The 16,283-nt window shown below is 43.3% G+C and overlaps 1 protein-coding gene across 1 annotated transcript in view; it reads left to right on the forward strand.

Moving 5' to 3' along the window:
• LRRC20 (leucine rich repeat containing 20) overlaps positions 1-2,865 on the forward strand; it is a 77,189-nt gene extending 74,324 nt beyond the window's left edge. Inside the window, exon 5 of the mRNA XM_083364835.1 lies at positions 2,342-2,865. Coding sequence (XP_083220961.1) covers positions 2,342-2,481 — 140 coding nt within the window. The 3' untranslated portion in view covers positions 2,482-2,865. The remainder of the gene's footprint in view (positions 1-2,341) is intronic.
• The last annotated feature ends 13,418 nt before the right edge of the window (positions 2,866-16,283 follow it).

Here is a 16,283-nt window from a genome sequence, read left to right on the forward strand (position 1 = left end):
TTCAAACTTCGCGAGGTTGGTTGTTTTTTTTTGGTGAGAAGTTTGAATTGATTGGTTGAATTTTTTTAGTCCCACTTTTTTTTTCGGGACTGCACATGGCGGAGGACTGGGAGCCACAGGAGATGGCTGAAAGAGCCCCATGCAGCTCCAGAGCCGCAGGTTACCGACCCGTGGTATATACTTATATTGTATATAGCATGTTTAGATGTGTGTTTTGTAGGTGTATGAGAGCAGGCAACAGAATTTCATTTTTATTGTATGCCAGTGTGCCCACAGTAAAAAATGACAACAAACGTTATCTTATTTTATTTCAACCAAAAATAGTTAAATGTCTCTGGGGATTCTCAATCATCCAGGTCATGGATAAGCAACTGGACTTTCTTTGTTTTTCCTTGAAGATGTTTTGCTTTTCATCCAAGAAACTTCTTCGGTTCTGTCCTGTTCTGTCCAGAACCGAAGAAGCGTCTTGGATGAGAAGCAAAACATTTTCAAGGGAAAACAAAGAATGTCCAGTTGCCTTTTGAAAAAAAGCAGCTTTGGGACATCCAAAGATCTCTTCATTGCATATCTTATCTCTTAAGGTAAAGGTAAAGGTTCCCCCGCACATGCGTGCTAGTCGTTTCCGACTCTAGGGGCCGGTGCTCATCTCCGTTTCAAAGCCGAAGAGCCAGTGCTTGTCCGAGGACGTCTCCGTGGTCATGTGGCCAGCATGACTAGACGCCAAAGGCGCGCGGAACTCTGTTACCTTCCCATCGTAGTGGTCCCTATTTTTCTACTTGCATTTTTACGTGCTTTCGAACTGCTAGGTTGGCAGAAGCTGGGACGAGTAACAGGCACTCACTCTGTTACGCGGCACTCAGGATTCGACCCGCCAAACTGCCGACCTTCTGATCTGCAAGCTCAGCATCCTAATCCACTGAGCCACCGCGTCCCTTATCTCATCTCTTATCTATACACAAATTATAAAGCCTTGTCATTCAATCTTTTTTAGCAAAACTCCATTAAGAGTTACCAGAAATGACAATATGTATATATATTAACTTTAATGAAATAAATCAGTTTCATTATTTTTTACTTTTAATACAGTAGCTTATTTTCTTTAAAAACACAAGAAAAAAAATCATTTGCCCCCATATCTTATCTCTTATGTATAAACAAATATTTAAAGCCTCATCATTTGAACTTATTCAAGAAAAATTCATTTGGAGCTATCGAAAATAGCAACAAATTAAAATCTTCATCTTTAGTCTCTTGAAAGAGTGTCCGCCCACCCCCCCACCCCCCAAAAATAAAAAAATCACACTCACCAGCCTTTCATTTGAAGGCTCCAAGCTGCAGCTTGGACAAAGTTGACTGTCCTTCAGCTCCCAGTACTTCAGACCTGTGTCATCGTTGTTGTTGAATCACAAGTCGTGTTCGACTCTTTGTGACTCCATGGACCATAGCACGCCAAGCCCCCTGGTCCTCCACTATCTTCCAGGGTTTGCCAAAATTCATGCTCATTGCATCGCTAAACTATCTAAACATCTCATCCTCTGCTGTGTCCTTTTCTTTTTGACTTCAACCCTTCCCAACATCAGAGTCTTTTCCAATGATACTAATCTGTAGGAGCAGGGCTTTTTTTCTCATAGAACGCTCAGAACGGAGTTCCGGCACCTTTTATTGGATGGAACCTTGTAGGGTAGGCAAGGCGGGTTGTATGACATGTGTGAGTTCTGGCACCTTTTTCTTTTACAAAAAAGCTCTGTGTAGGAGACTGCTATTTTATGGTGTCTTTGCAGGGAGCAACTGTATGGACCACTTATGGGTGATCCCAGCTCCTATCCTTTATCTGGGGAGAGGTTTTGATGTGTCAATCCATCTGTTGGCGTCTTGTTGTGAGACAGTCATCAACTCTGCCAAAAGCAAAGCTGTCTTTAATTTACCATTGCTTCCCCAGGAGTCCGGCTTATAACCTTCCTATGCATAGGTGGCTGCACCTGCCCTAACTCTGTACAGATGTAAATTTAAAAGAGAAATATGCAACGAGTCCTTAAATATATTTGAGAGGCAAAGGTGCATCCTAGATCAGAATAGCTGACTGGCAGTGACCTACCCTGATGTAATGTAAAAATCTTTCCCAGCCCAACTAAAGCTGTCCAAGGCTGAACCTGGGGCCTTCTGCTGGGAAGGCATATAAAAATATCACTAGTTTTGTCACTGCATTACATGCACTTCAAATTAATGTTTTGAATATATTGAATACATACCTTGATTGTTAGTAATAGTAACCAGTTTCTCTCTTTTAAAAGAGACATTGGTCCATCAATTACATTTGATGTTATGTTTCTTCTTCCTACAGATGTTCCTGTTGAGAAACTTGCTTCAATGGAGTCTCTCCAGTGTGTGAACTTAAAATCCAACCCATTAAATGAGGAGGTTCGGGTGATTGCCAAGCCACTAATCAAGTTTGATCTTCTGACATCTCCAGCTCTTCCCTAAGTCTGAAGTGATGTCTGAACTGGATTTGTAGCCGTAGGAGGTTGTAGTGAAAGAGGGAAAGGAAATGCCATTATTTGCCGAGCTAAAACACTCCTAAGCTGCATTGCTCTGCATGAGTTAGGTTTATGAGCTTCCAGAGTTGCAAAAAGTGTGATTATTATTATTTTTTTGCAAAGTGACGGTGGTTGCAGCCAGAACGGTCATCTGCTAAACTGTGGATCCATAGAAAATATGTGACTAGAGAGGGCACATTTCAATGATGAAAAGGAGAAAAGGGAGGACACTGCCTTTCTAGGCCATAACCCTGAGTCTTCGGAGAAGGGTGGGATATAAATGGAATTAAAAAATAAAATAAAAAGGAAGGGCAAAAGTGACCAACTGTGTGCCTAGATCAGGGGTAGGCAACCTCGGCTCTTTTATGACTCATGGACTTCAACTCCCAGAATTCCTCAGTCAGCTATGCTGACTGAGGAATTCTGGGAGTTGAAGTCCATGAGTCATAAAAGAGCCGAGGTTGCCTACCCCTGGCCTAGATGGTGTAGATGGGCACCTTGCAAAGCTGAGAAAAGAGGAAATCAATCTGTGGTTGGAAAATTGCTTGCAAGTTCATGAAAAAAGAACCATTTCCAACTTGGGTGAATTCAGATTCCATTTGTGTGTGTGTGTGTTTTATCTTCTCTACTTATATGCAAGGAAACCCAAGGAGGACTTGTTTCTTTACTTACAGGGTTTGCAAGGGACAATTAAATCAAGTGTATCAAGGATAATTATACATCTAGATTTGAAGCCACTCTAAAGATTAATGTAGTCTCAAGAGTATAAAATATAACCTATTAGCTGTCAGGCGCAAAGGATCAGGACCATATACTAAGTTGCAACACAAAAAAATGTATTCAAGCCTATATGCAAGAATCTAGTCAACTAAAGTTCAGAACTTAATTGTCGATAAGCGACAACAGAATTTAAGAGGGGTTAGACTTAGACCGTTTCTGAGAACATAACAACTCTAAGCTGATGACACATTTAACTCCACCCCCCCAGCTCCACCTGCTCTTTGCCTACCTAAACTAAGAGGGTGTAAATCTAATTCTAATACAAAACTATTATCATCCACCTGGAAGTAAATTTTTCTGATAATTCTTGTGCTGTATGAAGCAATATTTAAATCTGTTGCAGTGATTTGATTTACTGTGGTTTGTGCTTCCAGTAATCTGTGACCTCAAAAAGGTGATTCATGGATTTTATACCCTTTATTTATAAAGCATCATTAGCTGTATCTTTCTTGAAATGAATTGCTCTGTGGTTTCTTAATCTCGCCCTGAAGAAAAAAGCCCAGGATTACTTTCCATCTCATTCCTTGTTACACTACAACTTGAATTGACAGCTTGTTGTAGTGGCAGAAGCATCTTTAGAAACACTCACCAAATGCCACTCTCAAAATAAAAGGAGTGGAAATTTCTAAACGATAAAAGTTTATTGGGAACTGCAGTGTATTTCTGTACGTGGAGCATGCATAGTTGAGTGCCAGGATCAAATCATGCATATTCTGTCTTTACCTGAGGACTGTATGAAATGCAATTTTTCTCATCCAAAGAATGGTTGCTGGATATTTCTGTGCAGAAAACTAAAGGATGTACATCAGAGTTTGGACTAGTTAATCCCAGTCTTCAAAAACCAAACAAGCAGCTCAGGATTGAAATGAGGGATCCTTTGTACTCTCTCTTGTTTTCTTGCAGATGTTTCACTACCCAAACTAAGTAAGGTCATTCATGACAGTCACTAGGACTGATGCTGTTACCTAGCTAGGGTAATGAAACTTCTGCAAGAAGACAACCAGGCTCAGAACTGAAGAAGCTTCTTGGATAAGAAGTGGAACATCTTCAAACAAAAACAAAGTCCAGTTGCCTCTTGAACAAGCACTTTTGGGACCTGGATGACTGAGAATCTCCACGGACCCCTCACCAAGCCAGCCTCTTCATCTGCATAGCTGGAGCTGGGCTGCTTAATTAGGAAGGGGTTTTGATCCAGCTTCTGCACTTCCTGGGAAGACCAGTTAGGTGACGTTTATTCTCTCCCTCCCACATACACACATTTGCTCAGAGACAGAAAGCTGGTGAAATATCATCCTGCCTCACTGGCCAGTTACTTTGGGTGCTGTCCTGTTCAGGCCTTAGCTTGAATGCATGAGTATGTGACACGGGAACAGACCAACTAACCACTTCCGAAGCAAAAGACATTTAAGCAAATGTGACAGAGCAACTGGCTTAGAAAAACAGGGGTGGCTTCTTTTGATAAAGTTCTACGCCTCCACGGCCCCCTCCTTATATTCATTTTAATGGTTACTGATGGAGCCTTCTTTCCTTGAGTGTTCTCTTTCCCAACTAGCAGAATAGAATTTCAACTTCTGAATTTAAAAAAATAAATAAATCAGAAGATTGGTTTAAAGATAAGAACAGTAGTGTCAAATTGCCATTATTGTTTATCAGAAATAAGTTTAGTTTACTGCCATTTGAGAAAATAAAAGGACTGGAACTTTGCAGGTGATACAATCACTTTGATGATAATTTGCTCATTCCCTCCAGATATGTGAAAGAAGTGTTACTGTGTTGTGTATTTAAATGGAAACCTATATTTAATCTTTGCCCATGGAACAACCTGGCACACCCTTAGGAATACCTAGTAAAAGTAGGTTTATTTGCTGCCTTATTTTAAAGAATTTTTAAATAACTGCATGAAGTTCTCATTGTAAGTAGCTGCAGCATAGTAAAGCTAATTGTAGTTTTTTGGAAGGTGGGGAAGAGATTCTTGAGAAATGTCCCTTCCCTGCCTGCTTTTCTCTCTTTTTTCCTCTCAGGGTGTAATAGACAAGAATCTGTGTTTTGACAATAAAGAACTTGAGTTTGTGAAATCAAGTGGTTTCTCCCAGTGATTTTGTGCAGAAACTGAAATACCAGATTCATAGACCAAAGTCCAGGAAGATTCCCAAACAAACTTCTCAATGTCCAGGCTCATAGTTCTGGGGGACTTAAGTCTGCCTTCCATGGGTGAGGCATCTGAGTTGGCTCGGGAGTTCATGGCTTCCATGATGGCCATGGACCTGACTCAAATAATTCAGGACCTGACTCATAATGGAGGGCACACACTCGACCTGGTTTTTATCTCTGGGCAGTGGATTAATGGTCTGGGTGGGGGAAATGTAACCATCCAACCCCTGTCATGGTCCGATCATTTCCTTCTCCGGCTAGACTTTCAGTATGCCACCCCCTGCCGCTGGGAGGCGGAACCGACTAGGTGGTTCTGCCCCAGGCGCCTGATGGACCCTGAGTGGTTCCAGACGGAGCTTGGGACATTTCCTGCTTCCCTTGCCCACGACTCTGCCAAGGCCCTAGTGGCGGCCTGGGAGAGGGCGGCTGCTGGGGCCTTAGATCGAGTTGTGCCTTTGCGGCCTCTGACCTGTCGCAGATCCTGAGTGTCCCCCTGGTTTACCGAGGGACTCCGAGAGATGAAGCACCGGAAAAGACGCCTAGAGAGCTGTTGGAGGTCCAGCAGATCCGAATCTGATCGAACACAGCTAAGAACTTATTTTAAGTTTTACCTAGTGGCGATGGAAGCGGCAAAGCTTGTTTACTTTTCTGCTCTCATTGCGTCCGCAGATAACCGCCCAGCTGCCTTGTTTGGAGTGACCCGCTCACTGCTTAATCAGCGACCGAGGGATGACCCCTTGCAGGGTAGGGCTGAGGAATTTGTACAGTATCTGCAGGACAAAATCGCTCAGATCCGGACTGGCTTGGACTCTGACTGGGTGGAATCCGGCAGAGTGGAGAGGGCAGGTCTTGGTTATACCATTTGGGGTGAGTTTGACCCTGTGTCTTTGGATGATGTGGACAGGATTATGCGTAGACTGAGCGCTACAACCTGTTTATTGGACCCATGTCCCTCCTGGCTAGTTTCGGCTGCTGGGGAGTTGACAGGGGGCTGGCTCCAGGCAGTTGTCAATGCTTCATTGACAGAGGGTGTCTTCCCCTCCGCCTTAAAAGAGGCCGTGGTGAAGCCCCTTCTCAAGAAGAATGCCCTGGACCCGGCCTCGTTAAATAACTATCGTCCTGTCTCCAACCTTCGCTTTGTAGCAAAGGTTGTTGAGAGTGTTGTGGCGCGTCAGCGTCCGCATTTCCTGGATGAAGCGGACTATCTGGACCCATACCAGTCCGGTTTCAGACCCGGTTACAGCACGGATATGGCATTGGTCGCACTGGTAGATGATCTCTGGCGGGCCTGGGACAGGGGTTGCTCTTCTGTCCTGGTCCTACTTGACCTCTCAGTGGCTTTTGATACCATCGACCATGGTATCCTGCTGCGACAGCTCGAGGGGTTGGGAGTGGGAGGCACTGTTTTATGGTGGTTCTCCTCCTACGTCTCGGGCCGTTTGCAGTTTGTAGTGGCAGGGGGGCACAGATCTACCCCGAGGCCCCTTTCTTGTGGGGTACCTCAGGGGTCAGTTCTCTCCCCCCTCCTGTTTAACATCTATATGAAGCCGCTGGGTGAGATCATCCGTGACTTTGGGGTGAGGTATCACCAATATGCAGATGATACCCAGTTGTTTATCTCCACCTCAAGTCAACGTGATGTCCCGGTGCCTGGAGGCGGTGCGGGTCTGGATGGGAAGGAACAGGCTCAGGCTGAACCCCTCCAAGACCGAGTGGCTGTGGATACCAGCATCTCATATTGTCCAACATGTTCCATCTCTTTTGATGGGGGAAGAGCTATTGCCCCCCTCAGAAAGGGCCCACAACTTGGGTGTCCTCCTGGATTCACGGCTTAACCTGGAAGATCATCTAACCGCCGTGACCAGGGGGGCCTTTGCACAGGTTCGCCTGATGCGCCAGTTGTGCCCCTTTTTGGACTGAGATGCCCTATGCACGGTCACCCACGCCCTTGTCACTTCTCGCTTGGATTACTGCAATGCTCTCTACATGGGGCTGCCCTTGAAGTGCACCCGGAGGCTTCAGCTGGTGCAAAATGTGGCCGCGCGGGTGCTTATGGGAGTATCTCAATACTCCCATGTTACACCTCTCCTGCGTGAGCTGCATTGGCTTCCTTCCGGTTGCCCTCCGGGTGCGATTCAAAGTGCTGGTAATTACCTTTAAAGCCCTACATGGCTTAGGCCCGGGGTACTTGCGAGACCACCTGCTGCCAATGTCAACCTCCCATCGCCCAGTTCGCTCCCACAGAGTCGGCTTACTCAGGGTTCCATTGGCCAGGCAATGCCGGCTTGCGACCCCCAGGGAGAGAGCCTTCTCTGTGGGCGCGCCGACCCTCTAGAATGAACTGCCTCCGGAGCTGTGGACAGCCCCTGACCTTCGATCCTTCCACCGTGACCTGAAGACATGGTTGTTCCAACAAGCGGGCCTGGACTGACCATGGTTTTTAATTTGGTTTTTATTGTGTTAAATTGTCCCGTATTTCTTATATTCATTGTTTAATTCTTTTTTAATTTTTGTATTTTATGTCTCTTAATTTTTATTGTTGTGAGCCGCCCTGAGTCCTTGGGGAGAAGGGCGGCATATAAATTTAATAAATCCTAAATCCTAATCCATACTATCTAAAATCCATCCACACAGGCAATTGTAGAATCACCATACAAAAATCCTCCCCCAGGATCTTGCTTCAGTCCAGCAAGGTTGTTCAGAAGTATACTATAGTCCAGGGGTAGGCAACCTTGGCTCTTTTATAACTCATGGACTTCAACTCCCAGAATTCCTGAGCCAGCCACGCTGAGGGGAAAGGGAGAGGATTCCAAGCTGAGCCATGCTGTCTCAGGAATTCTGGGAGTTGAAGTCCACGAGTCATAAAAGAGCCAAGGTTGCCTACCCCTGCTTTAGTCAATAACAATCCACTCCCAGAATTCTAAAGCAAGTTCACAGGTGGTAAAGCGTGTTTGCCCACCCCTGGTCAATAATATAAGAAGATGCTAAGAGGTTCAGCAAAATCATTCTATATATCTTGCTTCTGGAAAAACCTTGTTCTAGGCCAGGGGTAGGCAACCTCGGCTCTTTTATGACTCATGGACTTCAACTCCCAGAATTCCTGAGTCAGCATAGCTGACTCAGGAATTCTGGGAGTTGAAGTCCATGAGTCATAAAAGAGCCGAGGTTGCCTACCCCTGTTCTAGGCTAAGAAGGAGACTGCCATCCCAAAGTTAGAGTAAACTGGGTCCAGGTAAAATGTTCCACTCAGGCAATCTTGAAGTTGGATCAGCAAAGCACCTGAAGCAAGAGATGGAAGCAACAAGACAAGAAGCACCGGATGTAAACTAATGGAAAGTAGTCAAGGAGAGAAGCAACCTAGAACTAAGGAGAAACTTCCTGACAGTTAGAACAACTAACCAGTGGAACCACCTGCCTCCAGAAGCTGTGAATGCTCCAACACTGCAGGTTTTTAAGAAGAGACTGGACAACCATTTGTCCGAAATGGTATAGGGTTTCCTGCCTGAGCAGGGGGTTGGACTAGATGACCTCCAAGGTCCCTTCCAACTTATTATAAAACCTTTTCACTTTAGGCCTCTGCTGCCCTGTGCAAAAAAAAGAGGTTCAATCAACCAATTAATTTCAACTTCTCGTGAGAAAAAAAAAGATCACGCAAAATTGGAATGGATTGATTGAACTTTTTAGTCCCACCCAGTCTGCCATTACCACCGCAGCCACGCCCACCCAATGGGCCACACCCACCCAATGGGCCACGCCCACCTGGCACCCAGCGATACATAAGTGGGTTTTGGGTTGCAGTTTGGGCACTTGGTCTCTAAAAGCTTCACCATCACTGGTATAGGGTTTCCTGCCTGAGCAGAGGATTGGACTAGATGACCTCCAAAGTCCCTTCCAACTTTACTATTATGATTATGGTCTGAGAATTAAAGGTTCTCCTTGGCATTCTTTCAAGGTTCTCCATCACAAGCCTCCCTTTTTCAAACTGATGTGCCTCCTAACCAACATCTTCTTTTCTTCTGTCCTACTCCCATTTTTCTTTCTTCCGTCTTCTTCCTCTCCATATTTCTCTCATCCTGTCGAGTCCTTATTGGTCTCTGAGCTTGGTTGTTTTCTTGCAGATGTTTCATTACCCAACTAGCTAAAATCTTCAGTGCTAAAAGGAAGAGGGGTTTGCATTCTGTTTATATACAGTAGCTTGCCATGTAAGGGATAATGGGGGCATTGGTTTTCCCTTAATAGTCCCAAAGGTGCTTTTTCAAAAGGCAGCTGAATTTTGTTTTGCCTTGAAGATATTTTGCTTCTCATCCAAGAAGCTTCTTGGATGAGAAGCAAAATGGTGGAGTATGGAAGGATACAGCACATCTATCTCCTGTATACAACACAGTCCTTTCAGCAATTCCAAGAAGGCTCCACACCCATTTGCACTATTCAGGTGACCCTGAGGGCACAGATAAACCTCCAAGTGGCCTCAACGGCTCTCAGAAAGAGTACTAACGACAAGATGACTGCAAGGAATATCAATTCTTTCAACCTCCACCATTCAGACAGAACTGAAGAAGCTTCTTGGATGAGAAGCGAAACGTCTTCGAAGAAAAAGAAGGAACTCCAGTTTCCTCCTGAAAAAAAGGGCCTTTGGGACAACCATGACCTGGATGGCTGAGAATCTCCATAGACTTAGTTCTCCCAACACTTACCACTCAATTTTTCAGAAGCTGCTTTGACATCAGACCAAGCTTTTAAGAAGCTGAATTGCTGTAGCAGGTTTTTTTTTAAAAAAATGGGCTTACATTGTTATTTTCTCCCCAAGCAGTGATCTCACTAAAAATACACGTCAATAAGGATTTATGAACACTCAATTGCTACCAGGGGACACTTTTAGAAAAACCTTAATATAATACCGGAAAGGAATTTTTAAGAAAAGAGTACATCATAGAAGGAGAAGCAATAATGTTTTTCCTCCATCAGTAATGTCTTCCCAAACAATTATCTCTAAACAGGCATCCATAAAGGAGATTAAAAATGTCAAAATTATGGCTGTAGCTAAGGGACTGAAGCCCTGCCCCTTTTAATATGTACATGTAAAAAAGGGACATGGATTGTCTAGTTGCAACTGCCACTTGACTTTTTGTACTCCCCTTCCCCTTGCACATTCTGGCTATAAACCAAGCCTTCATGGAATGAGAAAGCTCCCAAATGTTAAATTCAAATTCAGCATGGATTGTGGGAATTGTAATTTCATTGCCCTGCCCAATACATTAGGCGCTGAATATAAGGACCTGCATGAAAAGAGCCAAGGATTCTACTGATACAATCTTTATACCTTGATTTTGCATTATACACCTCACACTTTTAGAGACACACGTGCGTGTGCGCACGCGCACGCGCACACACACACACACACACACACACACACACAAAGAGTCTTTGTGACCCCTGATCCACTTGCCAATACACAAAGGTTGAGGCATCTTAATTTATCTTTGACAAAGTGATCTTCCATTGATAGTATTTTTGATGGAAGAGAAAGAGCTACTGAGATGTGGCATTTACTGTTCTGATCAATCATTGGAACAAATAATCGAACTGTTGGGTAAGTGGATAGGCCAAGAAAACCTTAAATTCTTAAGGGTTTAGAAGAAAATAAGAGTTTTTGTTCTTCTATCAGTGAAGATAGGATGAAGTTTTCCTCTTGAGTGGTTTCATACTATAATTAGACCAAGTGTGTCCAAGTATGGAAGCTTTAAGACTTGTGCACTCAACTCCCAGAATGCTGGCTGGGGAATTCTGGGAGTTGAAGTCCACTAGTCTTAAAGTTGCCAAAGTTGGACACACCTGTGTTAGACATTAAAAAGTAAGTATGTTGAAGATCGACTTTAAGCTAAACCTCTATCTTTTATACTAAAGGGATGACCTCTAGAATTGCAACCTGCACATCAGTCTTCATATCTGCTGCAAAGGTCTGCTTTACTATTAGAAGAAAAAGCTTTGCAATAAGCCAAAAAGTAGACTTAGGTATTAGACCTAGGCAGGGCTTTTTTTTTTCTCATAGAACACTCAGAACGGAGTTCCGGCACCTTTTTTGGATGGAACCTTGTAGGGTAGGCAAGGCGGGTTCTATGACACGTGTGAGTTCCGGCACCTTTTTCTTTTACAAACAAAGCACTGGACCTAGGTCAGGGGTAGGCAACCTTGGCTCTTTTATGACTCATGGACTTCAGCTCCCAGAATTTCTGAGCCAATTCTGGGAGTTGAAGTCCACAAGTCATAAAAGAGTCAAGATTGCCTACCCCTGACCTAGGTAAATCTTTTAAAGACTATTGTTCCTTATTTCTGCCAGTCCTTCACTCTCAGTCATTTTACAGCCTGAAATGATGTTCAACCGCAAATAAAAGTTCTTTTTGAACAATGCTGACCTATTTTTTCCTGTGCAAATAGAGTGGGAGGTAGACGGATTGTTTTCTGAAAATATCCACAAAGGAAGCCATTTTGTAAGACGGTTTCTTGGTTGATTGCTTTTGTTTCCTGTTCTGGCAATTGTGATCTTAGCCATCAGAGGTAACAATGGAATGGTGTCTCAGTACCACCAAGTGGGGAGGGGAAGGGTGGGGAGGAGGAGAGCCAATTTTAATATTTTGACCTTTTAATAGCATGTTGGAAAGGGATACATATTCAAAGGGTGTGCTGGGCCAGAATAAAGTAAGAACAAGAATGTTATGTGATTTTGTGATGGATTGTAGTAGGCAGGATTCCCAGAAGGGAGGGGGCATTCCAGAGGAATAAGAGGCAGCTTATTCCGGATATTTTGTGTGAGAGAGACAGCCCCTGCCTAACAGATCTCACAGTATATTGTAGATACAGATAGAGTGCTTAAGTTTGGCAAGATCCCATCTATAGATATGGAAAATAAAGAACTTAGCTTGAAAGAATCACCGTGTGTCTCTTTTGGTTTTGAGGCCTGACAGGTTTAATTTTAACCCAATTGGAATTCAGTGCAATGAAATGTGAATAAGATTGCCCACTGTGCTTTTAATCCATTTTCTCCCATTAGAGTCAAAATTAGAATTTGACAACACATCTTCAAGGACTGTTCCGGCTGAACACAATGCAGTCTTGGGGCTACAGACTGAGTAGCTTTAATGCAAACAATCCTATTGGGCTGTGTGGCTATACTAGTGCTTCCTGCCTGTCAATAGATTGAGTGGCAGGGCTGCCAAGCCAACATAGATGATGATGATAACTTTATTGTCACTTTGAATGTATACCAATCGGCATACATCAAAATGAAATTTCGTTGCATACAGCTCTCAAAGGGTCACCACCTCCGATATATACTCCTTGTTCGGGGCCCGCTCAAATTTCACATTGTCCATTTTAGTCTCTAGGGCAGGGGTCTTCAAACTCGGCCCTTTTATGACTCATGGACTTCAACTCCCAGAATTCATCATCCTGTGTGCCTGGCTGAGGAATTCTGGGAGTTGAAGTCCATGAGTCATAAAAGGGCCGAGTTTGAAGACCTCTGCTCTAGGGAGTGAACGATGGCACACAGGACAGATGGAAATGGGGCTCCATGTGGATTAGCCCTCAAGTTAGCTTGTATTCTGACAACCTCGCCTTCTTTCCTTTTTCTGATCCTGACTCTTCCACCTTTTCCTTAAAGAGGCCTTGCTTCTTTTCGCCCCTGGAGCACGCTGCTGCCGCCACCAACTCCTCCAAAAGCCTCTCTCCCTTCCTCTGGGCCTGCCGACAGCCTCATCCAGTTCCTTCGCTCCATAAGCTCCAGGTCCTCCTCTGCCTCCTCTGGATGGCACTAGAACTGATAAGAGACCTGTACTATGGAGGATTTTTTTTCCAAGTGTGAAGCCCTTTCCCACACAAGAGTTACTAAAATAAAAAAGGTATTTGCTGGTGGAAGACTGGTAAGATGTTCAAGATGCCAATCCTTGATAGTAAATCAGCCATCCTGGTAAATTAAATAAGGCAATAAGATACCTTTTGCATCTCCCACTCTTCCTACTGCAATATACAGAAAGCAACAACAATGGACATTTTTAGTTGCACAGCAATGTAGTTGCACAGCAATGTTCCCACTTCCTAAGAAATCTTTCTTCTTGGTTTTCCGAAAGGTTATACGACAGCAAGGTGAGGGTCAGGCTGCTTAGAACACTGACATTTCAGAAGTAAATTAATTAAATGTCAAGTTTACTCCAGAGTAAACTGTTGCGTCTGCTGCTGTTGAAGGATGTGGTTGCTATTATTGCTCAGAAAAATATATATATAGCCAGCTGCAATCAAAGTAGACGCAGGTGTTTTTGCAACATTGAGTTTCACTGTACACAAACTTCTGAAAAGTAAAAAATCATGGGACAGAAAGTACAGGTTGACCTCACTTAAGAACCACAACTGGGTCCAGCAACTCTGTTCCTAAGTGTTGCTGTCATTAAGTGAGACATCATGTGACTTCAACTTTTGATTTTACTGCTGGCTTCGCCATTGACTTTGCTTGCCAGAAACCAGCTGTGAAGCTCACAAATGGTAGTCACCAGGTTGTGGGACACTGCAACTATTGCAAATGCACCCTGGTTGCAGAGCACCTGAATGATGATCCTGACTGCAGGGACACTGCGATAGCCATATGTTTGGCCATTAAATGACTTTTTCAGTACTATCATGACTTCAAACAGTCACTAAACAGAGTAGTCTATGGAGATTCTCACTCATCCAGATCATGGTTATTATCCCAAAGGTGGTTTTTCAAAAGGCAACTGGACTTTCTTTTGGGCTTTCTTTCAGGGAAGCCAGGAATAGTATTGAAGCTCCAAGGATGGATACCTAAACCCTCACTGTCACTTCTTCAACTTCTCTCCTCAGCTTTTCCTGTTAAAACATAGCCACAGTACAAAGAAGCCTAAATTTACTCTTCTTAGCCCTGAGGGATATATTATCAGATGTAGAAGAAAGGACAGTGTCACCAAGAGTTTCTTGGGTTGGAAGTCAAAACTTCTCATTTGAAGAGCACATCAATTTTCTCTACTCCAAACTGCAGCTCTGTAATTCCTCTCCTGAGTTAAATTATCTTTTTTCTAAGCAATTTTTCCCACCGGTTATGTTCACAAATGAGAAGAATTAGAATAGAATAGAATAGAATAGAATAGAATAGAATAGAATAGAATAGAATAGAATAGAATAGAATAGAATAGAATAGAATAGAATAGAATAGAATAGAATAGAAGAATAGAATAAAATAGAATAGAATAGAATAGAATAGAATAGAATAGAATAGAATAGAATAGAATAGAATAGTAGAATAGAATAGAATAGAATAGAATAGAATAGAATAGAATAGAATAGAATAGTAGAATAGAATAGAATAGAATAGAATAGAATAGAATAGAATAGAATAGAATAGAATAGAATAGAATAGAATAGAATAGAATAGAATAGGGGATTGGCTGTCCAATTTCTTCTTAAAAGCCTCCAATGATGGAGCACCCACAAGCTCTAAAGACAAGCCAGTCCACTGATTAATTGTCGTCACTGCCAGGAAATCTCCCCTTATTTCTAGGTTGGATTTCTTCTTGTCCTGTCTTCAGGTGCGTTGAAGAATATATTGACTTCTTCTTCACCACATTACAAAAAAAGATGTTGAGACTTTGGAAGAAGTGCAAGGAGAGCAACTAAGATGATTAAAGGCCTGGAGATAAAAACATTGGGTATGGCCAGTTTAGGTAAAAGAAGGATTAGGGGTGACATGATAGCAGTATTCCAGTATTTGAGGGGCTGCCACAAAGAAGAAGGGATCAACTTATTTTCCAAAGTACAGTACCAGAAGGTAAGATAAGAAACAATGGATGGAAACTAATCAAGGAAAGAAGCAACCTGTAATTAAGGAGAAACTTCCTAACAGTGAGGTCAATTAACCCATGGAACAGCTTGCCTTCAGCGGTTGTGGGTGCTTGGAGGTTTTTAAGAAAAGACTGGACAGTCACTTGTCTGAAATGGTACAGGGTCTCCTGCTTGAGCAGTGGGTTGGACTAGATTAGAAGACCTCCAAGATCCCTTACAGCTCTATTCTGATTGATTGATTGATTGATTGATTCTTTCTGACAACCTCTCAAATCTTGGAAGACTGCTATACTGTCACCTCTAGTGCTTCTCCTCATTAGGCTAGATGTACCCAGTTCATCATCTGTTTTATCTCTCGTCCCCTAATCGTCTGAGTTGCTCTTCTGTGCACCCTTTCTAGAGTCTCAACAGATGGACTTCTTGTTGAGAAGGGGAACTTCTTCACAGCAACAGTAATACAGTTGTGCCAGGTCTGGTCCCTCTTTTCTTTGCCAACTCACCAAAGATGCCCCTGTGCCATCTCCACAGAACCTGAACTCAAACTCAGGTATCCCTTCATCCTAAGCCACTCTGCTTCCCAGTAGTACTTTGATAACAGCTGCACCCTTAAGCTCCTTTTCTCTCCTGTTTGTTCATCTTTTTCGGTCTGTGATGGACCCCATCGTCTCTCAGCTGCTGCTACTTCCTTTTATTCATTTTCCCCCTCTGAACTTTATTTATTTCATCCATCCGAGTCCTTGCAACTCTGGGTGGCTTACAGAGGATTAAAAGATCAATGAAAAGATTGTATTAGGAAGACAACCATGATAACTAAAATCAGTTATCACAATGTAACAAGTACAGCTCCATCAACTGCACAGGCTGATTAGTGGAGACGCACACCATCCTAGCCCAGAGACTGTGGGAAGAGTCTTAAGTTTCTTTCCAAAACCCAGCCATGATCGGGGGGGGGGGGCTGGGGGATGTAGAGAAACT

The sequence above is a fragment of the Vipera ursinii genome (assembly GCF_947247035.1).
Source record: "Vipera ursinii genome assembly, chromosome: 5".
Taxonomy (NCBI): Eukaryota; Metazoa; Chordata; class Lepidosauria; order Squamata; family Viperidae; genus Vipera; species Vipera ursinii.